This window comes from Cnephaeus nilssonii (assembly GCF_951640355.1).
Source record: "Cnephaeus nilssonii genome assembly, chromosome: 19".
In the NCBI taxonomy this organism is placed as follows: domain Eukaryota; kingdom Metazoa; phylum Chordata; class Mammalia; order Chiroptera; family Vespertilionidae; genus Cnephaeus; species Cnephaeus nilssonii.
This window is the reverse complement of record NC_137090.1, coordinates 23,544,626-23,565,222: the sequence shown is the minus strand read 5'-3', so window position 1 is coordinate 23,565,222 and position 20,597 is coordinate 23,544,626. Positions and strand designations below refer to the sequence as shown.

The window sequence follows — 20,597 nt, the reverse complement described above, 5'->3', positions numbered from 1 at the left end:
ACTTCACAACGCACCGTAAAAATAGAACTTAATGTGGTCATTTCTTTATTAGCACTTTTCCAATTACAAGTCATCATTACCTTTGTAAATAGGTTGCCTTGCCTTGTGCAAGAAGTATGGATGGTCACCAGAAAGATGCTGGTTTTGTAATCTTTATGAAATCTACTCTCAACAGGAGCCACACTTTGGAGAAGCTTGACTCAGCAGTTGAAAAACTTAAAACATGTTGCTCATGTTTGTCTCATGGAAACAAGACAATAGGCTGCTGCTGTCATTAGGGTTAACCATTCATCCACCCCTTTGTTCATCTAGTAAATATTTCCTGCTGCCATGTCGGGTGGTGGCTAAGAGCTCAGGCTGAGGGAGTCAAGCAAATCTGGGTTCAAATCCTGGCTCTACCACGTATTAGCTGTGTGATCTTGGGAAAGCTGCTTAGCCTTTCTGAGCCTGTGTCCTTGTGTGTTTTTTAAATGGGGTTAAATGAGAAACAAGGTACATAAAGCCCTTTGCCTGGTACATAAGAAAATGCTCAATAAACGTTAGTGATTCGCATCCAGTCCTTCTTCAGTGACAACATGAGAGGACATGGTGGCTCCATTTCCACCGTCTTCCCCCAACTAGATGTAAATTCTGTGAGAGCAGGGACTTGTTGTCTTGTTTACTGTTTTGTCCCCAGCATTTAGTACCTGGCATATCTTAGGCACTCAGTTAATATCTTTTGAAGGGTTGAATGTGTGTATGTATGTCATGGAGTTAACTGATTTTATGTCTGGAAAATGGCCCGAATGTACACCTACCACCACCACCACTCTCTGGGACCTCCCGTGCTTCAAAGAGAGGAGCGCGTCATTGTTTATTACATATTTCTGTTTTATAAATGGGGATAAGGAGAAAGGAAAAAGGTAGAAATGGAAGTCCCAGAGAATGTTTTAAGGCTTGTGTAGTACAAGGGTTAGTTAGACTAGCTCAGATGGAACCCATTCTGGCTTCTGAGAGGCCACTCAGAAAAGAATACCACCAACAACACAAAACCACGTCTGTCTACCTGTGGGTTTGATCTCTATACCTCATCTGCAAATATTCCTACCATCCACAGAAAGATGACCAGATTGCAAACTTCTCAAGGGCAAGAGATCCTAGGTCATGCCTCTCTTTACCAGCCTAACCCAGGTCTTCATTCCTTTGACTATATTTTGTGTACATTTTCAAAATACAAAGCACCTAAGACACATAATAGGTGCCCATCCACTCATTCATTCAACAAACCTGTTTTATACACTGACTTTGAGATAGACCCTAAAGCAGTTCCCAGCCTGGCTGGGGAGACAGATAAATTAATAGGTGATTGCAGTGCAGTGTGCAGGTGTTAGAAGATGGAGTGGTAGGACAATGGAGGAAATTCTATTTGGGTAGAAATCAGAGAAGGTTCCTTGGAAGGCACTTGAACTCTGTCATGAAGAATGAGTGACAGTTTGCCAGACAACTTGGGTTGGGGGGGGGGGGGGACGGTGAGATAGGGGGAGAGTGGAGGAGACATTTCAAGCCGAAGGACCACAAAATGCAAAGTGAGTGTCCAAATCAATGAGCTCCTGGTAGTGTTTCAGCCCAAATCTTCTGTCTTCTGCATGCCCGAGACCTTGCCTGACCTTCTCTTACCCTGGCTCTGTAAATCATGATCTGACACAGTGAAATATGTTCTCCAGGCTGCAGGGTCCTCAGGTCAAGGTAATGGATCACTAGCCAGCCAGTGCCTCTGAGGAGTGAACCGGGGCCTGAGAATCAAGTGTGTGGGCCCCACATTTCAGATGAACAAAAGTAAGGCATGGGGGAAGGCATGTGATATTTACGTTCACAAACTGCAAAGCCACTAGTTTGCAAAGTGTCATTACGTCTGCAGGTGGAGGGTAATTTTCCTGTTACTCAAGGACTCCTGATCGGGTTCTGATTGGTCTCTGGAGAATTGTTTTATGACCCAGAGCCAGGCAGCACTAGATAGGAGATGTGGTTTGCTGGGCAGAAGTTTACAGGGCAGGAAATTGCTTCACTGGGCACAACCATTCATAAGAAACACCTCTGGGAAAAGGAGACCAGGCTCCTGGCAGGGCTGGCCCTGACCATTTGTTTACATCAGCAACAACCCGTGTTCCTGGTTACACAATGTGGCAACGTCACTTTGAATGGGGGATCTTTGCTCCTTGGACGAATAAACACATTCTTCACTCGCAATGGAATTAGCAGACCTCACAGACTTCTCAGTGGCTCTCCTGGAGGCCTTAATGTCATAGGAAGGTGACTGTAAACATGATTAGCTGTATAACTTATTCCAAATTCGGTTGAACTTTCCTTTATTTGGCAGTTCAGCCTTAAGTGAAGATCCTCCAAAGGTGAGGTGTGGAAAAGGGTAACAGTCCATTGTCAGGCAGTTGCCAAAACCACACTAGGTTTCTTAAGAACAATCCAGTCAGAGGTTTAGGGGTCATTGGCCAGTCTTTGGGCAGGAGGGGACAGGGCTGTGGGTTGTTTGGATACATTCCAAAGCCCACGTTTCCATTGTCCCACCAGCTCTTAGCTGAGTTCTAGAGTCCAGAGTTTGTAGCCCTAGAGCCATCAGATCTGCACATGTCATGGGGAGGAAAGATAAAGGGCAGTGGCCAGAGTCTCTGCAACCACGGGGGTCTGTCTGGCGAGTTCCTGGAGGCCTCCAGCCCAGCACTATTCAGTAGAGTCAAGAGTCACGCCCCAGGCCCTACTCTTCCCCACCTCCTTTGTAAACCCCATCTCAGTCCCTTCCTGGCAAGGTGAGCTTCAGAAATGAGCTCTCTAAGATCTCGAGTTCTGTAGCTGCAAAGTGGGAGGGAATCATGCCATTTAACGTCACAGCTCGAATGTGGGGATTAAATGAATTTCCTCATTCTCAGGTGTTTGCACACTTAGGGTTTGATGCATCGTCTCTGGGGGCAGTTGAACAGTTAGGGAGAACTTGGAGGGGAATTCTATTTATGTCTTCTTTTACCTTTCTATGAGGAGTTGCAGGCAATTCACCATTGCCCCCACCTTAGTTTGGGACCTACTAACTGAGTACCTAGGCATTTCGGTAAAACATCTAGGGCAGGAGCAGCCAGTGGCAGAAGGCCCGGGCTTGCCCCATCTGAGCTTGTTTTATTGGCTTCCCCGGAGACCATTTGTTTAGTTCTGTCTCCCACTTGAAAGTTCTAAGCAGGCCCAAGCCAGGTTATTCTTGCTCACACTGTATCTCCAGTACCCCATACAGTTCCTGGGGCATAGTAGGTTCTCTTCAAAAATTTGTTGAATGAATAAGCAAATGCATGAATGAATCAATGAATGGGTTGCATTTCTTTTAAAATATGAAAACTATTGATATAATTAACCCATAACAAACCTACTATGGACTTCAGGTCATCTAACTTCTACCTCAGCAGACAAGTAGGCAACCTTGGTTCCTAGTTTCCTTGTAGGAAGGAGCAGGTGTATCAGGGAAAGCAAGGTGGGGTGTGGTGCCAAAGCCTACCAAGGCAGTTGCAAGGACAATACTTAGCCAAGGACCCTTTCGATAACGAGTTCAGTAAGCACCCACTTTAATAGTAGTTTTCAACCCGCCTCAGGATCTCAGGCTTACTGCTTCCTCTTCCCTGCCCCCTTCCCTGAGACTACAAAAGGTTTAGAGCCATTGCCCCTAGGTATTTGAGGAATATTGTTATGGCCACCTGATATCCAAGTCCTACTGGAGGGACCAAGATCAGCCTAGACATGCAGGATGGTCCCACAGGGTCGGACTAGAGGCATGTGTGACCAGAGCAGCATAGGACCATGCAAACATGTTAGAGCCTCCTTTGAGGTGGTACTCCTGGATGTGGTACCTGTATATAGGTCTGATGTCCTAAAAGGCTGGTGTTTCTCAGTGTTTAGAGCATCGGCTTTGCACCAAAGTGTCATGGGTTTGATTCCAGGTTAAGGGCATGTACCTGGTGCAGGAGGCAATCAATTGATGTGTCTCTCTCACATTGATGTTTCTCTCTCTCTTTCTCTCTCCCCCCCCTCCACTCTATCTAAAAGCAATGGAAAAATGTCCTTGGGTTAGGATTAAAAATAAAAGGCATACTTCTCACACTAGGGTATAGGTAGGACAGTGAACCGGGGGTACAAGAGCCACAGAAAAGAATTGGTTTTTCTGGAGCATCAATTTTATTCAAAGACAAAAAATTTTTACTGCATTTTTTATATAAAAGCAAATGAATACATTATGGAAGAAAATACAAAATTCACATGCATTTTTAAGGTAAAATATGGGGCTTCAAAGAAATTGCCTGTTTGCGGTGACCTAAAATCCTAGGCCCCTGGAGAACTGCGAATTCACTCTTCTCTGCCAATAATGGTCCTTCAGTAGAAAGGTTTCAGAAGCGCAGGCTGAAAAGAGCCCTGCAGGAAAATGTCACCCATTGCCAGTGCCCCCACTGTCCATGCACGCTGCTGGACCCCCACCCATGCAGTGAAGGTCCCCTCAATGAGACCATGGCATTGATAAAGCAGCAGCCCCTCACATCATCTGGGCTGACCCTTGAGCCCCAAGAGATCAACTTGCTGTCCTTCTCCCAGGTTCTCTGAGATATAAGCCCCCCATCCTAGAGGAGGAACTGTTCCCCTGTTGTTATTTTCTCCATTCCTGGTGGCCAGCCCAGACTCAGCACAGATGAGGCACTCGGTGTGTGGGGATGAACTGAGCTCTAGACAGATGCCTTTCTTTCTCTTGAGGGTGGTGGCAGCTCTGGCTTCAAATCCACAGAGAGACCAAACCAAACAGCATGGTCACTGCTAACAGGTGTGTCTCTAGTGCAGGCAGTGGGGGCAAGTTTCACTCTACTTGTTTCCAGGGCTAAAGGGTTGAGCAATTCCTTCCAAGTAGAGACAATACTGTTTTACTTAAAAAAAAGTTTTTGTTTTATTTATTTATTTATTTATTTATTTATTTAGATAGGAAGGGAAGAGGGATAGAGAGATGGAAATATCACTGAAAGAGAAACATCCATTGGCTGCCTCTTCCATGCCCCTCACTGGGGATCGAGCCCACAACCCCAGGCATGTGCCCTGACTGAGAGCCAAATCAGGGACCTCTTGGTTCATGGGTTGATGCTCAACGACTGAGCCACACTGGCTGGGCAATATTGTTTTATTTTTATTCACACTTTTGAGACCAGGATACTGAATCACATAGGGCAAGTTGACAGCTCCACTCTGGAAGACACGGAGATGAACCGTGAATGAGCATCAGGGGCTGGGGGCACATGTAGTAACTTTGCCCTTTGGCAAACTTTGGTCACCTGAGCAAGTCCCTGGGGAATCCAGCTCCCATCCCTCCTCTGACCTTCTGGCAAGGGCAGCTTCTCTGGGTCTCCTGACTCCAGTGCCAGCCCCTGAGAGTGGGATTGATGTCTAATTAATGTTTGTACTCCTGCCGCTTAGCAGCGTCACTGCACCGAAGATGCCCCCAATAAATATTTGCTGGTGATGAGTATGACGGCATTCGCCTAAGTCCGTGGTCGGCAAACTGCGGCTCGAGCCACATGCATCTCTTTGGCCCCTTGAGTGTGGCTCTTCCACAAAATACCATGGCCTGGGCGAGTCTATTTTGAAGAAGTGGCGTTAGAAGAAGTTTAAGTTTAAAAAATTTGGCTCTCAGAAGAAATTTCAATCGTTGTACTGTTGATATTTGGCTCTGTTGACTAATGAGTTTGCCGACCACCGGTAAGTCATTTGCCAGATATTTATGTTGTGTGCAGTCTGCTGGACATAGGGATTCAATGATGAATAAGAAACAACTTCTCTCAAGGTTCTTAGCAGGGAAGGCTAGTATGGAAACTACCCACTGCATGACAGAGAAAACTCAGAGGCCCTCCCAGACAATGCAGGCGATGCCTGCCAGCTAGCCAGGGAACTTAGTAGATCAAGTGATGACTTCTAAAGCCATTGAGGTGGGCCCAGCCTCCCGCAGCTGAAGTCATGGGAGACCCAAGAGAGGATCCCCTTCAACAGTGGGCTATCACAATCACAGGAATGCCCAGAGTGGGTGGGCCGAAGGGTGACCTCCCCATCACCCTGCAGGAAAGTGAGGCCAGACTAGCACCTGTTGAGACAGGTAACTCCATTTGCCCATTGTCCCATGTTTGCAGAGGAGGAGCAGTGAACTCCAAGGAGTAAGAGGGGATGGGTCACAACCAGGTGAGCCTCCTTTTGCTGGCACCGCAAGCATTAGCGCTGAGATAGAGCGGCTGTCCTGGAAGGATTTATAACTCCAGGTTTTAAGGTCTTCTTGTAAACAGGCTCGCTCGGTCACAACGTGTCCGGGGTAGGAGGAGTAAGCAGCTAGGGGCAGACTAGAGAACAGTGCTGGGGGTGGCGGGGAGATCCTAGTAGAAATGTGCACATTTGGTTGTAGCAGAATGGGGAATTTAGGAAAGAAAGAGGGGTGTGTGTGGGAGAGTGAGAGAGGGGTGGAGGGGTGGAGTTGTTCATGGCTAATATCGTATGGAACATTGAACTGGTTAATTATAATGCTTTATTTCTTGCCTTATTCCCTATGGCCAGGCCCAAAAGGTCATAAACATGCTTTGGAATGTAGTGATATCGTGAGGCAAGCCGAGAGAGCCAGCCCAGTGGGAGCATTGTCCTACCCAGGCTTCTGCTTTCTAGAAGTTTCTCCCCCACACCCAGGGCTTCTCACCCAGTGCGTTTTATTGCCTAGGGGAGGGGGCAGGTGGGCAGTGTCTCTGGTCTACCTGTAGCTTCCAAGTCAGGCACACAACAGGTTATCCCTGCCTGGAGAAAGGCAAACTGCTTAGGTTGTAAGTGGTAGGAGTGGGGGAGGGGCGTGTGTGCAGGAGGCAGTGAGGCAGGGAGGCCTGGAGGCAGGGAAGCAGTTGGCGGAGGGAGGGCAGGGGTGGAGGAGACTCTGCAAGTGGGAACCTCAGGCCTGTGGCTGCTAAAGCACCAGTGCCACCTTTGGATGCCTCTCTTTCTCCCTTCAAGTCTTCCCTTGATGCCCTGGCTGATGTTTCTCAGTGGTTAGAGTGTCGGCCCATACATTGAAATGTTCGAGTTCAATTCCGGGTCAATGGCATGTACCTGGGTTGTAGGTTTGATCCCCAACCCTGGTTGAGGCTCATGTGGGAGGCAATCAATCAATGTGTCTCTCTCACATCAATATTCCTCTCTCTCTCTCCTTCCCTCCTTCCTTTCCACTCTTTCTAAAAAGCAATGGAAAAAATATCTTAGGGTAAACATTTTAAAAAAAGTCTTCCCTTGACATGTATTATTATTATTTTTTAAATATATATTTTTTATTGATTTCAGAGAGGAAGGGAGAGGGAGAGAGAGATAGAAACAACAATGATGGTGGAGAATCACTGATTGGCTGCCTCCTGCACGGCCCCCACTGGGGATCCAGCCCACAACTCGGGCATGTCCAACTGGAATTGAACCTGGGACTCTTCAGTCCACAGGCCGATGCTCTATCCACTGAGCCAAACCGGCTAGGGTCCTTGGTATCTATTCTTACCTGATGTCACCTGAATAAAAACAGGTGTCCAAGGGAAGCGGCACACTCTGCAATTTACCCTAAACCACACCCCAGTATGCCACCTTGATGGGAGGGCAGTAGGTGTTTCCTGCCACTGCGGCCCTGACCCCGGCTCTTCTGGACCCAGCCTGGCCTGCATTCTGCTCCTGGGTGGGACTGCCGGCTCAGCAGGAGTTGAAAGATGTCCCTCAGAGGCCCCCAGTGCAATCCTCCCCCCTTCTACTCTGGAGACATCAAACACCCCAGGCCGAGGCGGGCTGGCCGAGTTAACAAACACAGCCTGGCTTGGGGGAGGCTTGCAAGCCTCTCCTCAGTCTCCCAACTCCAGCCTGAGCAAATCCTGCTGGGACTTCAAAGCCAGCTGCTTGTTTGCCTGGCCACAGGGCAGCAACAATGCTTTCCCTTTGACCTAAGAAAGCATCCCTGACAAATGCAGCACAGGACTCTGCATAGGGGCCATGAGGTAGGCATTCCTGCCAGCCTCCCTTGCCAGTCTAAGACCAGGCGATGTGTTTGGCAGACCTGATAGGAACTACGTCCGCAGGCACCTGGATACACCTCTGGAAAGACTGACCGCACCTGGACTCAGTTCAGCGAGGGCAGGCCCCACCCCACCCCCGCAGGAAGTAAGTGGCCACCCTTGGCAATGGAGACCACAACCCCATGCACTTGCTGCTCCCCCGAAGGCACCCTGGTTTCCAGAGACTGCTCATCACAAATGTGGCGGTGTGGTGTGTGTGCTTGTCCGTGCCATACACACGTGTGTGCATATCCCAGTGACCCCCAGACACCGCAGCTCTATAGGAGCTATGCCCTTGACTTATATTCTGAAAACACACTTTTATGCTTGATCTGGTGTATGAATGAAACAGTAAATGAAAGCAACCAGCCTGCTCAAGAGATGGAGAAACCTATCCTAGGATTACCCTTCAGCTAACTTCTGCCAGGTCCATGATGAGTTATTAATACTTTCAGGGACCCTCACTTTGGGGCTTGAAAATCAATTCCAGATTATAGCATCCAGCACCCATTTACACCTTTAACAAGACCCTGTGTGTGTGTGTGTGTGTGTGTGTGTGCGTGTGCGTGTGTGTGTGTGTGTGTGTATTCCTGCCTTTAGAGCTTTTCTTCTCTGTTTTCAAAATATAAATAACACATTTTAAGTAATGTAGTTCAAATGAGAAAATAGATGGATTTGGTTAACCCTAAACTTAGCATAAGTCAGCAGCAATGCGTCATAGTTACTAAAAAAGACAAAAATCTAGACTGCATCAATGGAAATAACTGTGTCTAGATTGTATGACATAAGAGACTCATCTTGTTTGCAATAAGACCTGACCTTAAAGTCTGGGCATTACTTTTCAAGAGGGACATTGACCAACTAGAAAGCCTAAAGAGGGTAATAATCAGGAGAGTGAAAAGTCTGGAAACTGTGTCATTCAGACAATAGCAAATATCTGAATAGTCTGAAAGGGAAGACCTAAAGAGAATAAACACATGAGAGGTGTTACATAGAGGAGAAAACACACTGCTCTCCGGACCTGTGGGAAGATTGTGGATCCACGTAAGAATTATTCAACAGTTTGTCTCTGAACTGAACCCACTCTGGCAGTTGGTAAAGGCTGGAGGATTATCTTCAGTGATGTAGTATAGGGATAACTATATTAAATTGCAGATTGGACAAGATAAGAGTTGTCTAAGAGTCTATGAATCTGTTAAAAAATTATAAATAGGTGGAGTCTTCAACAGGATATCTCCCTAAAATTCCACTATTAGAGTCATTTAATTGGACAAAGGCATTCTTTGTTCTGGAATATATCTTTTTAAATGCAATATGCTACATGAGAAAGGTAACATTACAACAGATAGATAAAACTGTTCTATATCTTGTTTTTTGTGTGTTTTTTAAAAATATATATATTTTATTGATTTTTTTACAGAGAGGAAGGGAAAGGGATAGAGAGTTAGAAACATCGATGAGAGAGAAACATCGATCAGCTGCCTCCTGCACACTCCCTACTGGGTATGTGCCCACAACCAAGGTACATGCCCTTGACCGGAATTGAACCTGGGACCCTTGAGTCCGCAGGCTGACGCTCTATCCACTGAGCCAAACCAGTTAGGACTCTTGTTTTGAATGGAGTTTCCATGAGTGTATACAATATAAAAACTCATTGAATTGAACACTTTAGTTGTGTCATTTTTTTTTTGTCTGTAAATTAAACGCCAATAATGAATGAATGAATGAATTGGAAAGAACAGAAAGGGAGCTTCAAAGTTAAATTTGGAGCCTGGCGAGAGGTCATGGTTTGATTCCTGGTCAGGGCACATGCCTGGGTTGCGGGCTCAATCCCCAGTGTGGGGCGTGCAGGAGGCAGTCGATCAATGATTCTCTCTCATCGTTGTTTCTATCTCTCTCTCCCTCTCCCTTCTTCTCTAAAATCAATAAAAAATATATATTTTTTAAAAGTTAAATTTTGGGCAGAAGCTTATAGTCTCCACTCTCTGACCCTATGGTACTCAGAATGTAAAGCCCCATTGTGGGGAAGGCTAGCACAATGTTCATAGATGATCTACATCTCTTTTGTATTTCCATCTGCCCCAGAATCCATGTACAACAGTACCAGCATGATGGTGTTTCAGAACTCTGGAAAGAGTGAGGCAAACTGGTTCTATTCAACTACACAAAAGTTAAAAAGAAAATTCTCAGAACTTCCGTCTGATCCATGAGTCTCTGTTACAACAGGTAAGCCAATCTTATTTTGAACCTCTGCAGTGACAAAGAGCTCCCTCCTTCCCAGTAATAATAAAAAAACAACAATGACAGCTAATGATGTGCCTGGCCCTGTTCAAGCCCTTTGCTCATTCCAGATGTGGACAGCTCTGTCTGTAGAGAGTTCAGACAGGACTCCAACATTTCCCTCCTTTCTTCACAGGTCTCTTAACTGAGGGGGAATGAGGGTTTTCATCTTGGAATGCGTTGCCCATGGAGATTATTGGGGAGGACAGAGTTGGTGTTCATTGTGTTATATGTTTATCATCATAAGCACAGTCTATACTGGGCTCTGAAGTAATGGCAATAGTGGCCGCAAACGTTAAAATTTATTGAAGCATGTGCTCACTTTACATGCATTTACCTCATTTGATCCACATAACAACCCTACAGAGCAGCAAAATGTTGCTTTGAAAGATTAAGTAATTATCTTAAGGCCCGAGCTGGAAGCCCACATTCTAGCCCAGGCTGTCTGACCCAGAGGCTGAGCTGTTAACTGCACCAATCAGCACACATTTTCAAAGTTAATATGTTTAGAAGAATGTAATGGAAAAATCTCTGAACTGGGGGTGAGAAGACCTGAGCTCTGCTCCCTGGTCTGCTACTTTCTCTGTGAGTTTGAGAAATGGTTTTCTTCATTTCCTTTAGTACAAAACAAGAGAGGTGGACTAACCCTGGCCAGCTTGCTCAGTGGTTAGAGCGTTTGCCCTCAAACCAAAGGGTCTTCGGTTCAATTTCCAGTCAAGGGCACCAGTCAAGGGCATATACCTCCCTTGCAGGTTTAATCAGGGTGCGAACAGGAGGCAGCCAATCCATGTGTCTCTCTAACATCAATGTTTTTCTCTCTCTCCTCTCTCTTTCTCTTTACCACTCTCCTCTTCTCCCCTACCACTCTATCTAAAAATCAATGGAAAAATATCCTCAGGTGAGAAAAAAAAAAAGGAGAGAAGTGGACTAGGACCTAGTGGTCGGCAAACTCATTAGTCAACAGAGCCAAATATCAACAGTACAACGATTGAAATTTCTTTTGAGAGCAAAATTTTTTAAACTTAAACTTATTCTAACGCCACTTCTTCAAAATAGACTCGCCCAGGCCGTGGTATTTTGTGGAAGAGCCACACTCAAGGGGCCAAAGAGCCGCATGTGGCTCGCAAGCCGCAGTTTGCCGACCACTGGACTAGGTGATCCCTGAAGCCCAGGCCTAACTCTGATAGTCTATAAATTCTAAGCCAAAGGTCTATAATCCTTTCCCATCTGGAATGTGCCTTGTATAACATTTACTAGGGCACCCAATTAACATATGGACATGGTGATGATAATGATAATGATGATAATAACGATGATGATGATGATGATGATGAAATGCATGCATGAATGAATGAGTGAAGTGGAATCTTTAGCATTTTCTTTTGCTGAAGGTTGTCCCTGGTCAGCTGTTTCAGGAGAAAGAAAGAGAGTTCTTGTCTCACTTTTCAGTTTCAGTTGCCTTCCACCACTTGCCTCAGATTTCAGAGAATAAATAAATAAAGACAGCATCAACCCCAGAACTTTCTCTCAAGGCCTAGCTGTAGGCTAGAAGCAGAAAGTGAATATGCACAGAGTGGCCAATTAGTTCACTGAGTGCCCTCATGACCTCTGACCCCTGCTGGGCCACCCCATCCATTAGCTGTCCTCTTCCCCCTCCACCCTCCTTTCTCTCAGTTTGATTCGTTGTTCCCGCCATTCTCTTTCAGCAAAGAAACATGCTCAGGCATTCAGCCAGCCGCTTCCACTTTCTGTTCTTTTGTCTGCTCCCACTGTTGCCCTTGTTGCTAACCTGGTCACCACTCCTTGACCCTATGGCTGGTCTCTCTCCCCTCCTGGGGCTGGGGAGGGGCAGCAGTCCAAAGCAAGGCTTGCTGGAAGGAAGAAGGCAAGCTTTTACCTTCCCTTTTCACTGGGGTTTCACTCCACAGACTTGAGTGTGATGATGATTTCTTTCAAAGGCACGTGTTTTGAAAAATCCATGTGGGTGAAGGCAGCAGCATGTTCCTTTGATGGAGAGCAGAAAGGCTAGTTCAAGACTATGGGTGAGTACATATTTGTGAGAAACCCTAAAGCAATCATCAAAAGGTGAATATAAACTAGTATTTTGGGCTTGAAACAAGCCTTCCAATTGTTGACTGCCTCTGCTGATTCTTTAGAATTCTAGCTCAGAGAACAAGGGAGCTTGGTGGTGAATTTATTAGAAAAGGGCAAGCACATGGGAGTCAGACCGCTGCCTTTAAATCCAGGCCCTGCCTCTTGTCGACTGGAGACTTTTGATAATCATAGCGGCTTCCAATGTTCTGAGTGCATTCCAAGTGCCAAGCACTTGACACACATCATCTTATTGATGCTCCTAATAATCAGGGAGGTAGATATTTTTTAGCAATTGTCATCTCATATTACAAATAAAGAAATGAAGGCTAAGAAATTACATTATTTGATCAGGGGTGTATAGATAATAAATGGCAGAAAAGGAACATGCATGAGGTATACATGACTTCGGAGTTCTTAAATGCAGTACCATACTTCCTCCAATGTACCTAAGCCAGTCTTTATGAGCGTCAGCTTCCTCACCTGTAAAATGCTCACCTGTAAAGCGCCTAACAGGAATGACTAAGCAGTCCTGCCTGCTTACTTATTCTAGGCATTTTTCTAAATGCTGACATAACTTACCTCATTTAAGCCTCACAAGGTTCTAATAAATTGGAACTGTTTTTATTTCCACTTTACAGAGTAAGAAACTGAGTCTTAGAGAGGTTAAGAAACTAACCCAGATCACACATGGCTAGTAAGTAGTGAAGCTGGGATTCTAATTTGAGCTGTTTGGATCTAGAGCCCATGCTCTTTCACGTTCGATTCTATGATAGTTGCCTCAGAAAGGTCTATTGAAGAAGTCACGGCGCGCGCGCGCGTGCGCGCGCGCGCGCGCACACACACACACACACACACACACACACGGTGTATACACAAAGAGAGGTCTACAAGAATGTAGGTAACTAATTCCAACCCAAAGTAACAGGGACAGTTTCCCAGGAATATAGAGGAGAGTCACTTGATGGAAACTTACTTTAATGCCAGAAAGGCTTGGAAATACATCTGTTTCATAAAAGGAGGAACATCCTAATAACAGACCAGCGTTTATGTTGAAGAAGTAGCAGAGTCCTTGTCATAAACATGTCTAATCAATAGTAAGGCAGGCCTTTTAACTCTCTAAGCAGAATTATGGTTGTCGGCAAAAATAATCACCTTATCAAAGGTGGCTAAAAGGAAGCCAAGAAGAAAGTTGTTGGTCCATTTTCTAAGAAAGATTGGTGTGATGTGAAAGCACCAGCTATGTTCAACATAGGAAATATTGGAAAAACACTAGTCACAAGAACTCAAGGAACCAAATCACATCAGATGGTCTCCAGGGTCATGTTTTTGACGTAAGCCTAGCTGATGTACAGAATGATGAAGTTTCATTTAGAAAATTCAAGCTAATTACTGAGAGTGTTCAGGATAAAACTGCCTAGTTGTTTTCTATGGCATGGATCTTACCCATGACAAAATGTGCTCCATGGTAAAAAAAAATGGCAGACCATGGTTAAAGCTCATGTTGATGTCAAGACTACTGATGGTCACTTGCTTCATCTAGTCTGTGTTGGTTTTACAAAAAAATATAACCATCAGATTTGGAAGACCTCTAATGCTCAGTATCAATGAGTCCACCAAATCTGGAAGAAGATGATGGGAATAAAGACCCTAGAGACACAGACAAATGACTTGAAAGAAGTGGTCAATAAATTGATTCCAGATAGCATTGGAAAAGGCATAGAAAAGCTTGCCGATCTATTTATCTGCTCCGTGATGACCTGGTTAGGAAAGGCAAAATGCTGAAGAAGCCCACATCTGAATTGAGAAAACTCATGGAGCTGAATAGTGAAGATAAGCCGTTTTGAAAAGCTACTGGGGATGAGATGGGTGATGTCAAGTTTTACAAGCTGATGGATAAGCCTCTTGTCCAAGAATCTATTTAAAATTCAGACTTTTAATGGCAATAAGTTTTTTTTTTAAATCCTATTTGGGCGGGGACGGACAGTAAGGCAGGTAGGTACTGCATCTCACTCAACTTGGTACTACTTCCCTTTCCCTTACTCTTCCCTCCCCAACAGCATCTAGAAGTGTCTTGCACATATTTGACACTCCTTTGATAGGTTTTTCCTAAGTGAATAAGTGAATAATACCTAAGGGAGGATTTCATTGGGAGTAGATGGCTTTCCTGTTTTGGGGGATGCTGTAGCCCTGCAGCTGAAAGACCCTCTTTCCTCTCATCATTCTCCCTGCAGCTCCTCTGACAAGCCCGCCGGCTGAATGATAGAAAGCTCACTGTACCAGAGATGATTTATGGTTCTTTGTTATACAAACTCTTTCACATTCCTCCCCATCCTCTTTTTGCCAATTCATCATGATACTCAAATGAAACTTTAGATAGGGAACTATATGGCTCACAGTCTTGAAGACAGTTGTTCAGGACACCTGAACAACAATAGAGCTAGTATGCAGATCTATAAAAAGACCACCTCTCCATGGGGATTATCTTAGATTTCCCTCCTTTCCCCAAAGATACAGAGAAAGAAATGTCTTTATTTTTACCTTAAAGAATCCCAGGTACTCGGCCTGAGCAGTGAGAAGAAAGAGGGAGACATGCATCTGACTATGGAAGGCAATGCTGTGTAATCTCTTTATAATTAAAGTAACAGAGAAGCCCCACGGAAGGTATTATCATCACAGTATTTCAGTCTAGGTTGCAGAATAACTTTGCAAAGATGTCTCAGAGGTGTTTTTACTCAGTGCTTTGGGACCTGTAGCTTTGTTTGGCCAATCTGCTATCAAAATGATGAGGCAAAATGAGTTGAAACTTTTGTGGTTCTTCAGGCTTTTAATATAAGCTGAAGTTACACTAATCAAAGTAAACCTTTATCATGGCTATAGGAGTCAAATAGAAGTAAGTTTTTCCTTCCCTCTCTCTCTCAGTAAGCCTATTTCAATCACATCACTCATGGGATATTATATGTTGGCATTAACTTGACTATGTCAATAGAACTGCGACTAAGTCACATACACTAACACTAATCCAAGATCATGTAAAATGGACACTTTTGATTTTATTGATTGATTGTTATATGTCATCACCTTATTGTGAAAAGAACTATAGCTTTTAGATACTAACATACCATACATGATTTGTTACATGCATTTTTTATAACTCAGATGAGTAAGTGATGCCTTCTAATTTCTTACTGCTTAATGCTTAATAAACTCACTGCTTCTCTCTGTCTCATTTTCCCTTGGTATCCAATTAGGAGGTGAATGTTTTGCTTCCTATCCTCCTAAAAGACAGAAAACTCAAAATGCAATGTAAACAACAAAGGGATATTTTATAAAATAATATGTTCAAAGAAGTTAGGCATACATCTTAATTTCAGTGAATCATATCATACTTTAAATGTACTATGGATTATAAAATAATATTATTTTGTAAAACAATCAAGTCCCTTGTATACTGGTTTGAACATTCAAAATCTCAAGTAATCAATTTGCTTAAAAGAGAGGTTCAGTTAAACTTGCAGAGTTCCTTGAGTTCACCCTGTGCAGTTGGTGTTATAAAATATTTTTATTGCATTTATTATCAGCTGAAACATTTATCATGTACTGTTCTTGCTTCTCACTCCTTCACTGCAAGCATTTACCTTTGACCTACATGATGTTAACATTTTATTGTTCATGCCAGATGATTATGTTTCTGTTTTGTTATCTGTAAAATAGAAGTCTATCCTAAAGCAATTAGACAAAACAGAATAAAAGACATGCACTTTCTTTCTTTCCAACTTGGACCTGGCAGAGTGGCTCCTGCAAAGAAGAGTGGCAAAAGAAGAAGGGCTGTTCTGCCATCAATGGGGTAGTGACCAGAGAATACACCATCAACATTCACATGCCCATCCATAGAGTGGGTTTCAAGAAGTGTGCCCTTCGGGCACTCAGAGATCCAGAAAGTTGCCATGAAGGAGATGGGAAATCCAGATGTGTGCATTGACACCAGGTTCAACAAAGCTGTCTGGGCCACAGGAATAAGAGATGCCTCATACTATATCCAGGTGCGGTTGTCCAGAAAACAATGAGAATGAAGATTCACCAAGCAAGCTCTACACATTGGTTACCTATGTGCCCGTCACTACTTCCAGAAATCTACCAACAGTTAATGTGGATGAGAACTAATTGTTGATTGTCAAGTGAAGTTATAAAACTGCCACACACACACAAAAAAAATAAAAAAATAGGCATGCATTTTAAAGGATACATGGATAGCAATATTTTTAAAATATTAACTCTTTATATAATTTTAACATAGTAATATCAAATATGACACTGTGATCTTGATTTTTCTCCAAAATGTTTGTCTTCAAACCTGAATGATAATTCTGTGTTAGATCCACAGTTCTCAAACTGTGCCCCAAGGTACCACAGGGTGCCACAGCAGCAAGCCCATGGAGTGACATAGGACAATTAAAATTTTCAAGGGCAATACATCTGTTGAAAATTATGTGAGACCATTGTTTCAACATTAAACTGCTATCCTTTTGATGCTATCATATCTTTTTAAAACAGAATTTCCTGCAGTTGCTGTGATGAAAAGCAATTACTGTGTGAATATCAGTGTGGAACAGGAAATGAATATAGCAAAAGGAGACATACATAATACTTTCAACAATAAAGATTTTTTAAAAAAGGAGATGAGTATGGCAGTGTCTAATGCAAGCTCAAGGTTAAAATGTGTGCAGCACCCAATAGGCTCATATATCTTATTAGCAAGTAATGGTGATATACATAAATTGATTTCAGAGAGGGAGAGAGAGAGAGAAACATCACTGATAAGAGAGAATCATTGATTGGCTGCCTCCTGCATGCCCCATACTGGGGACTGAGCCCGCAACCTGGGCATGTGCTCTGACCAGGAATTGAATTACGACGTCCTGGTTTATAGGTCGATGCTCAACCACTGAGCCATGCCGGCTGGGCAGTAATGGTGATGACTTAAATAAAATAAGAATACTGTTTTCTCTTTCAACTTATATGTATTTTCCAATGGTTACTAAATTGTGAAATCATAAATATGTGTTAAGATATTTGGCTCTAACAACTTAATAAATGGAATTATTAGGTATTTCTTTTGGCCTGAGTTGCCATGAAAAATTACTAGGACACTAAGAGCACAGTTAATCACGAAAGTTTGAGAACCTTGGTTTTCTCAATTGTAAGTTGATTCTAAAAATAGTACCTACTTCCTGGCCTGATTGAGCATCGACCTATGAACCAGGAGGTCATAGTTCGATTCCCAGTCAGGGCATATGCCCAGATTGTGGGCTTATCTCCAGTGTGGGGCATGCAGGAGGCAGCCAATCAATAATTCTCTCTCATCATTGATACTTCTATCTTTCTCCCTCTGCCTTCCTCGTCAACATCAATAAAAATATATTTAAAAAATAAAAATAATATCTACTAAATTAAGAGTTACATGGTACCTGCCAAATTTCTCCACTATAGATTTACTACTTTTCTCTTTGTGATGAAGAAATGTCTTGTGAGAACCTACTTTGTTACAATACAAAGATCCTGTTCCTCATTCAAATTTCACCCATTAGTTTAACTATCCATTGATGATTCTATATCAGTTTGCAGAAATCTTCCTCATTCTTTTTTTTACAGATGCTCTATTATGTTCCCATACCATAGTTTATGCAACCACTCTCCTCTACATGAGTATTTAGGTTGTCTCTAATATGTTGCAAATACAAACAATGTTGCAATAATTAACCCTGTGCATATGTCTTTTCATATTGTTGGATCTGTATATATTTAGAGTAAATTCCTGGAGGTAGGATTACTGGGCCAGAAGTAGACATATTGGAGTTTTTAAAATACTTAATAAATTTTTAATATAGAGATTTAAAGAATTTTTTCTGAAACTGTTCTGTTAACTATTTGAATTTTTGTACTATTTTTTTACAACTTTTCTATAAAAAGGTGTTTTTGTTTTCGATTTTGAGTTACTAGACTTTGTATATCTTTTAAGCGGCACAATTATACCTTAACAAATGTGTTCTGGTGATTATAAGCAACTGAATAACAAAATTCTTCCTAAGTGGTATTAGATTTTACATGTATTTATTTAATTAGATTTTAGCTCCAAGAGTAATGACATATAAAAATAAGGGGGAGGAGGGAAATTCCTTAGATCTGTAAAACATTTGGTATATAAGAATGGATCACATTCTGCAAATAGGAATGATCAGGGATATGATATTTTTACATCTCTAAGGAGGAGGTATTTCTTCCCAGCAGAGTTGATGATTAGAAGTCACTGGAAACATGATGAATAGTGAAGGGAACTGGTCTGCTGGTGCAATAGGGCTGGTTAATTATACTGTAAATCATGCAAACACTGACATGTTGAACAAAAAGCTTCTCTAGACATCTTCTCCTTCTCACTAAAAGAACAATTCTCTTAAAAATAGACAGATTGGTAATTATCTTGGGCTGAGAATATACAAGATGCTGACCCCCAGAGACGTAGAGAAGTTTTGTGTCTTTGAAGTCTATAAGACATTTTAAAAATGCTTTATAAATATGATTTGACACTCCATTAAACATTGTAGAAGTAAGGACAACTAACTCCCACTTCTACAGGCTATAAGCAGTAGAATAACATTATTCCAGAGCTTTATTATTTGTATCTTTCTATTGGGAGTCTTCCTATAGATAGTCTAGGATTCACCAACAATTCCCAAAGGAAAATGTTTTATTTGGAAACCTTTATGGGATTTGGGCTTTCACAGATGGAGATCAAAGATAGGCTCCGTTGCTGACCAATAATGTCAACAAATCCTCCCTTGTCCCTTTGGTTTTTCTACTCAGAAAAGGAAAACAACCTTTCTATGGCACAAATATTGATATTTTGCCATATTTGCTTTATCATTTATATCTTTATTTACTTAACATAGTGTCTGCAAGTTTTCTTTCTGTAGATGTACTATTTTTCTTTTTGTAATTAATAAATGCCTTGTGAGACATACTTTGTGACTATGTAAATATCCTCTTTCTCATAGGTGACAAAATGTTTCACTAAGAGGCCTCAAATTCACGTTTGGGGTCCTCACTAGGTTCCCTAAGTACAAAATTATTTAAACTATATTATACCAAACAGTCTATTCCCAAAGAAACCCACATTTCATTTGTTACTGCTTTAATCTTGGCATCAATAGTATGAGGCAATGCAGCCTTGTTAAAAGAATCATGCAGATTGTTTTAGAATCATGCAGATTGAATTAAAAATGCAGCATGGCCCTGCCAATGTGGCTCAGTGATTGAGCATCGACCTAATGGACCAGGAGGTCTCCGTTCGATTCCCGGTCAGGGCACATGCCTGGATTGAGAGCTGATCTCCAGTCGGGAGGGGGTGGGCAGGAGGCAGCCTATCAATGATTCTCTCTCATAATTGATGTTTTTATCTCTTTCTCCTCCCTTCCTCTCTGAAGTCAATAAAAAAATATTTTTTAAGTGCAGCATAGCATATCCTCCCCTGTAAATTCTCTCCAGGAAGTTTAATTGTGGAGTCTATGGACCAGCAATTCATACTAACTCTTTACTTCAATGTCCACTTAGAGGTTAGTAAGATGATTGCAGAGCCGGTTCTGACAATACCGGAGTGCCACCGTGAGGTGAGCTTTGGTTCTGAAAACATTTGCTTGAAATCAGTCCTGATTACAAGAATATCTGAGTAGTTACATTTACTTGGCATTATACTTACATTAAAACATGAAAAATGTACTCTATTGATTCTTGATGGCCAAAAAAATGTTCAAAAGTATAAGAACTTTTCTTTTTATTTTTCAGTTACAGTTTATATTCAATATTATTTTGTTTTGGTTTACAGCATAGTGGTTCGATAATCCTATACTATACAAAGTGTCCCCCCGATATTTCCAGTACCTACCTGGCACCATAAGTAATTATTACAATATTATTGGCTATATACCCTATGCTGTACTTTACATCCAGTGACTATTTTGTAACTCTAATTTGTACTTCTTAATCCCTTCATCTTTTTACCCAGCCACCCAACCTCCCCTTTGGCAACTATCAATCTGTTTACTGTATCTATGAGTTTTT

The 20,597-nt window shown here is 42.6% G+C and overlaps 1 protein-coding gene and 2 pseudogenes across 7 annotated transcripts in view; all 3 read left to right on the top strand.

Annotated features, from left to right (window-relative positions):
• Window positions 1-16,573, top strand: part of HNF1B (HNF1 homeobox B) — a 75,572-nt gene extending 58,999 nt beyond the window's left edge. For 2 of the 5 annotated variants that reach the window (XR_013815033.1, XR_013815034.1), the window contains exons 9-10: window positions 10,197-11,545; window positions 13,827-14,219. Coding sequence is in view for 2 of the 5 variants with exons in the window: in XM_079797359.1 (XP_079653485.1) it covers window positions 10,197-10,223 (27 nt within the window). In the remaining 3 variants the exon portion in view is untranslated. Of the gene's footprint in view, window positions 1-10,196; window positions 11,546-13,826; window positions 14,220-16,272 lie in introns of those variants that run through there. The other 3 variants (XM_079797359.1, XM_079797356.1, XR_013815032.1) reach the window with 2 other exon arrangements.
• Window positions 13,123-14,329, top strand: LOC307114690 (small ribosomal subunit protein eS1-like; annotated as a pseudogene). Its single transcript has one exon. The product of its transcript is annotated as a small ribosomal subunit protein eS1-like (transcript).
• LOC307115451 (large ribosomal subunit protein eL31-like) lies at window positions 16,238-16,646 on the top strand (annotated as a pseudogene). Its single transcript has one exon. The product of its transcript is annotated as a large ribosomal subunit protein eL31-like (transcript).
• Window positions 16,647-20,597: the final 3,951 nt, after the last annotated feature.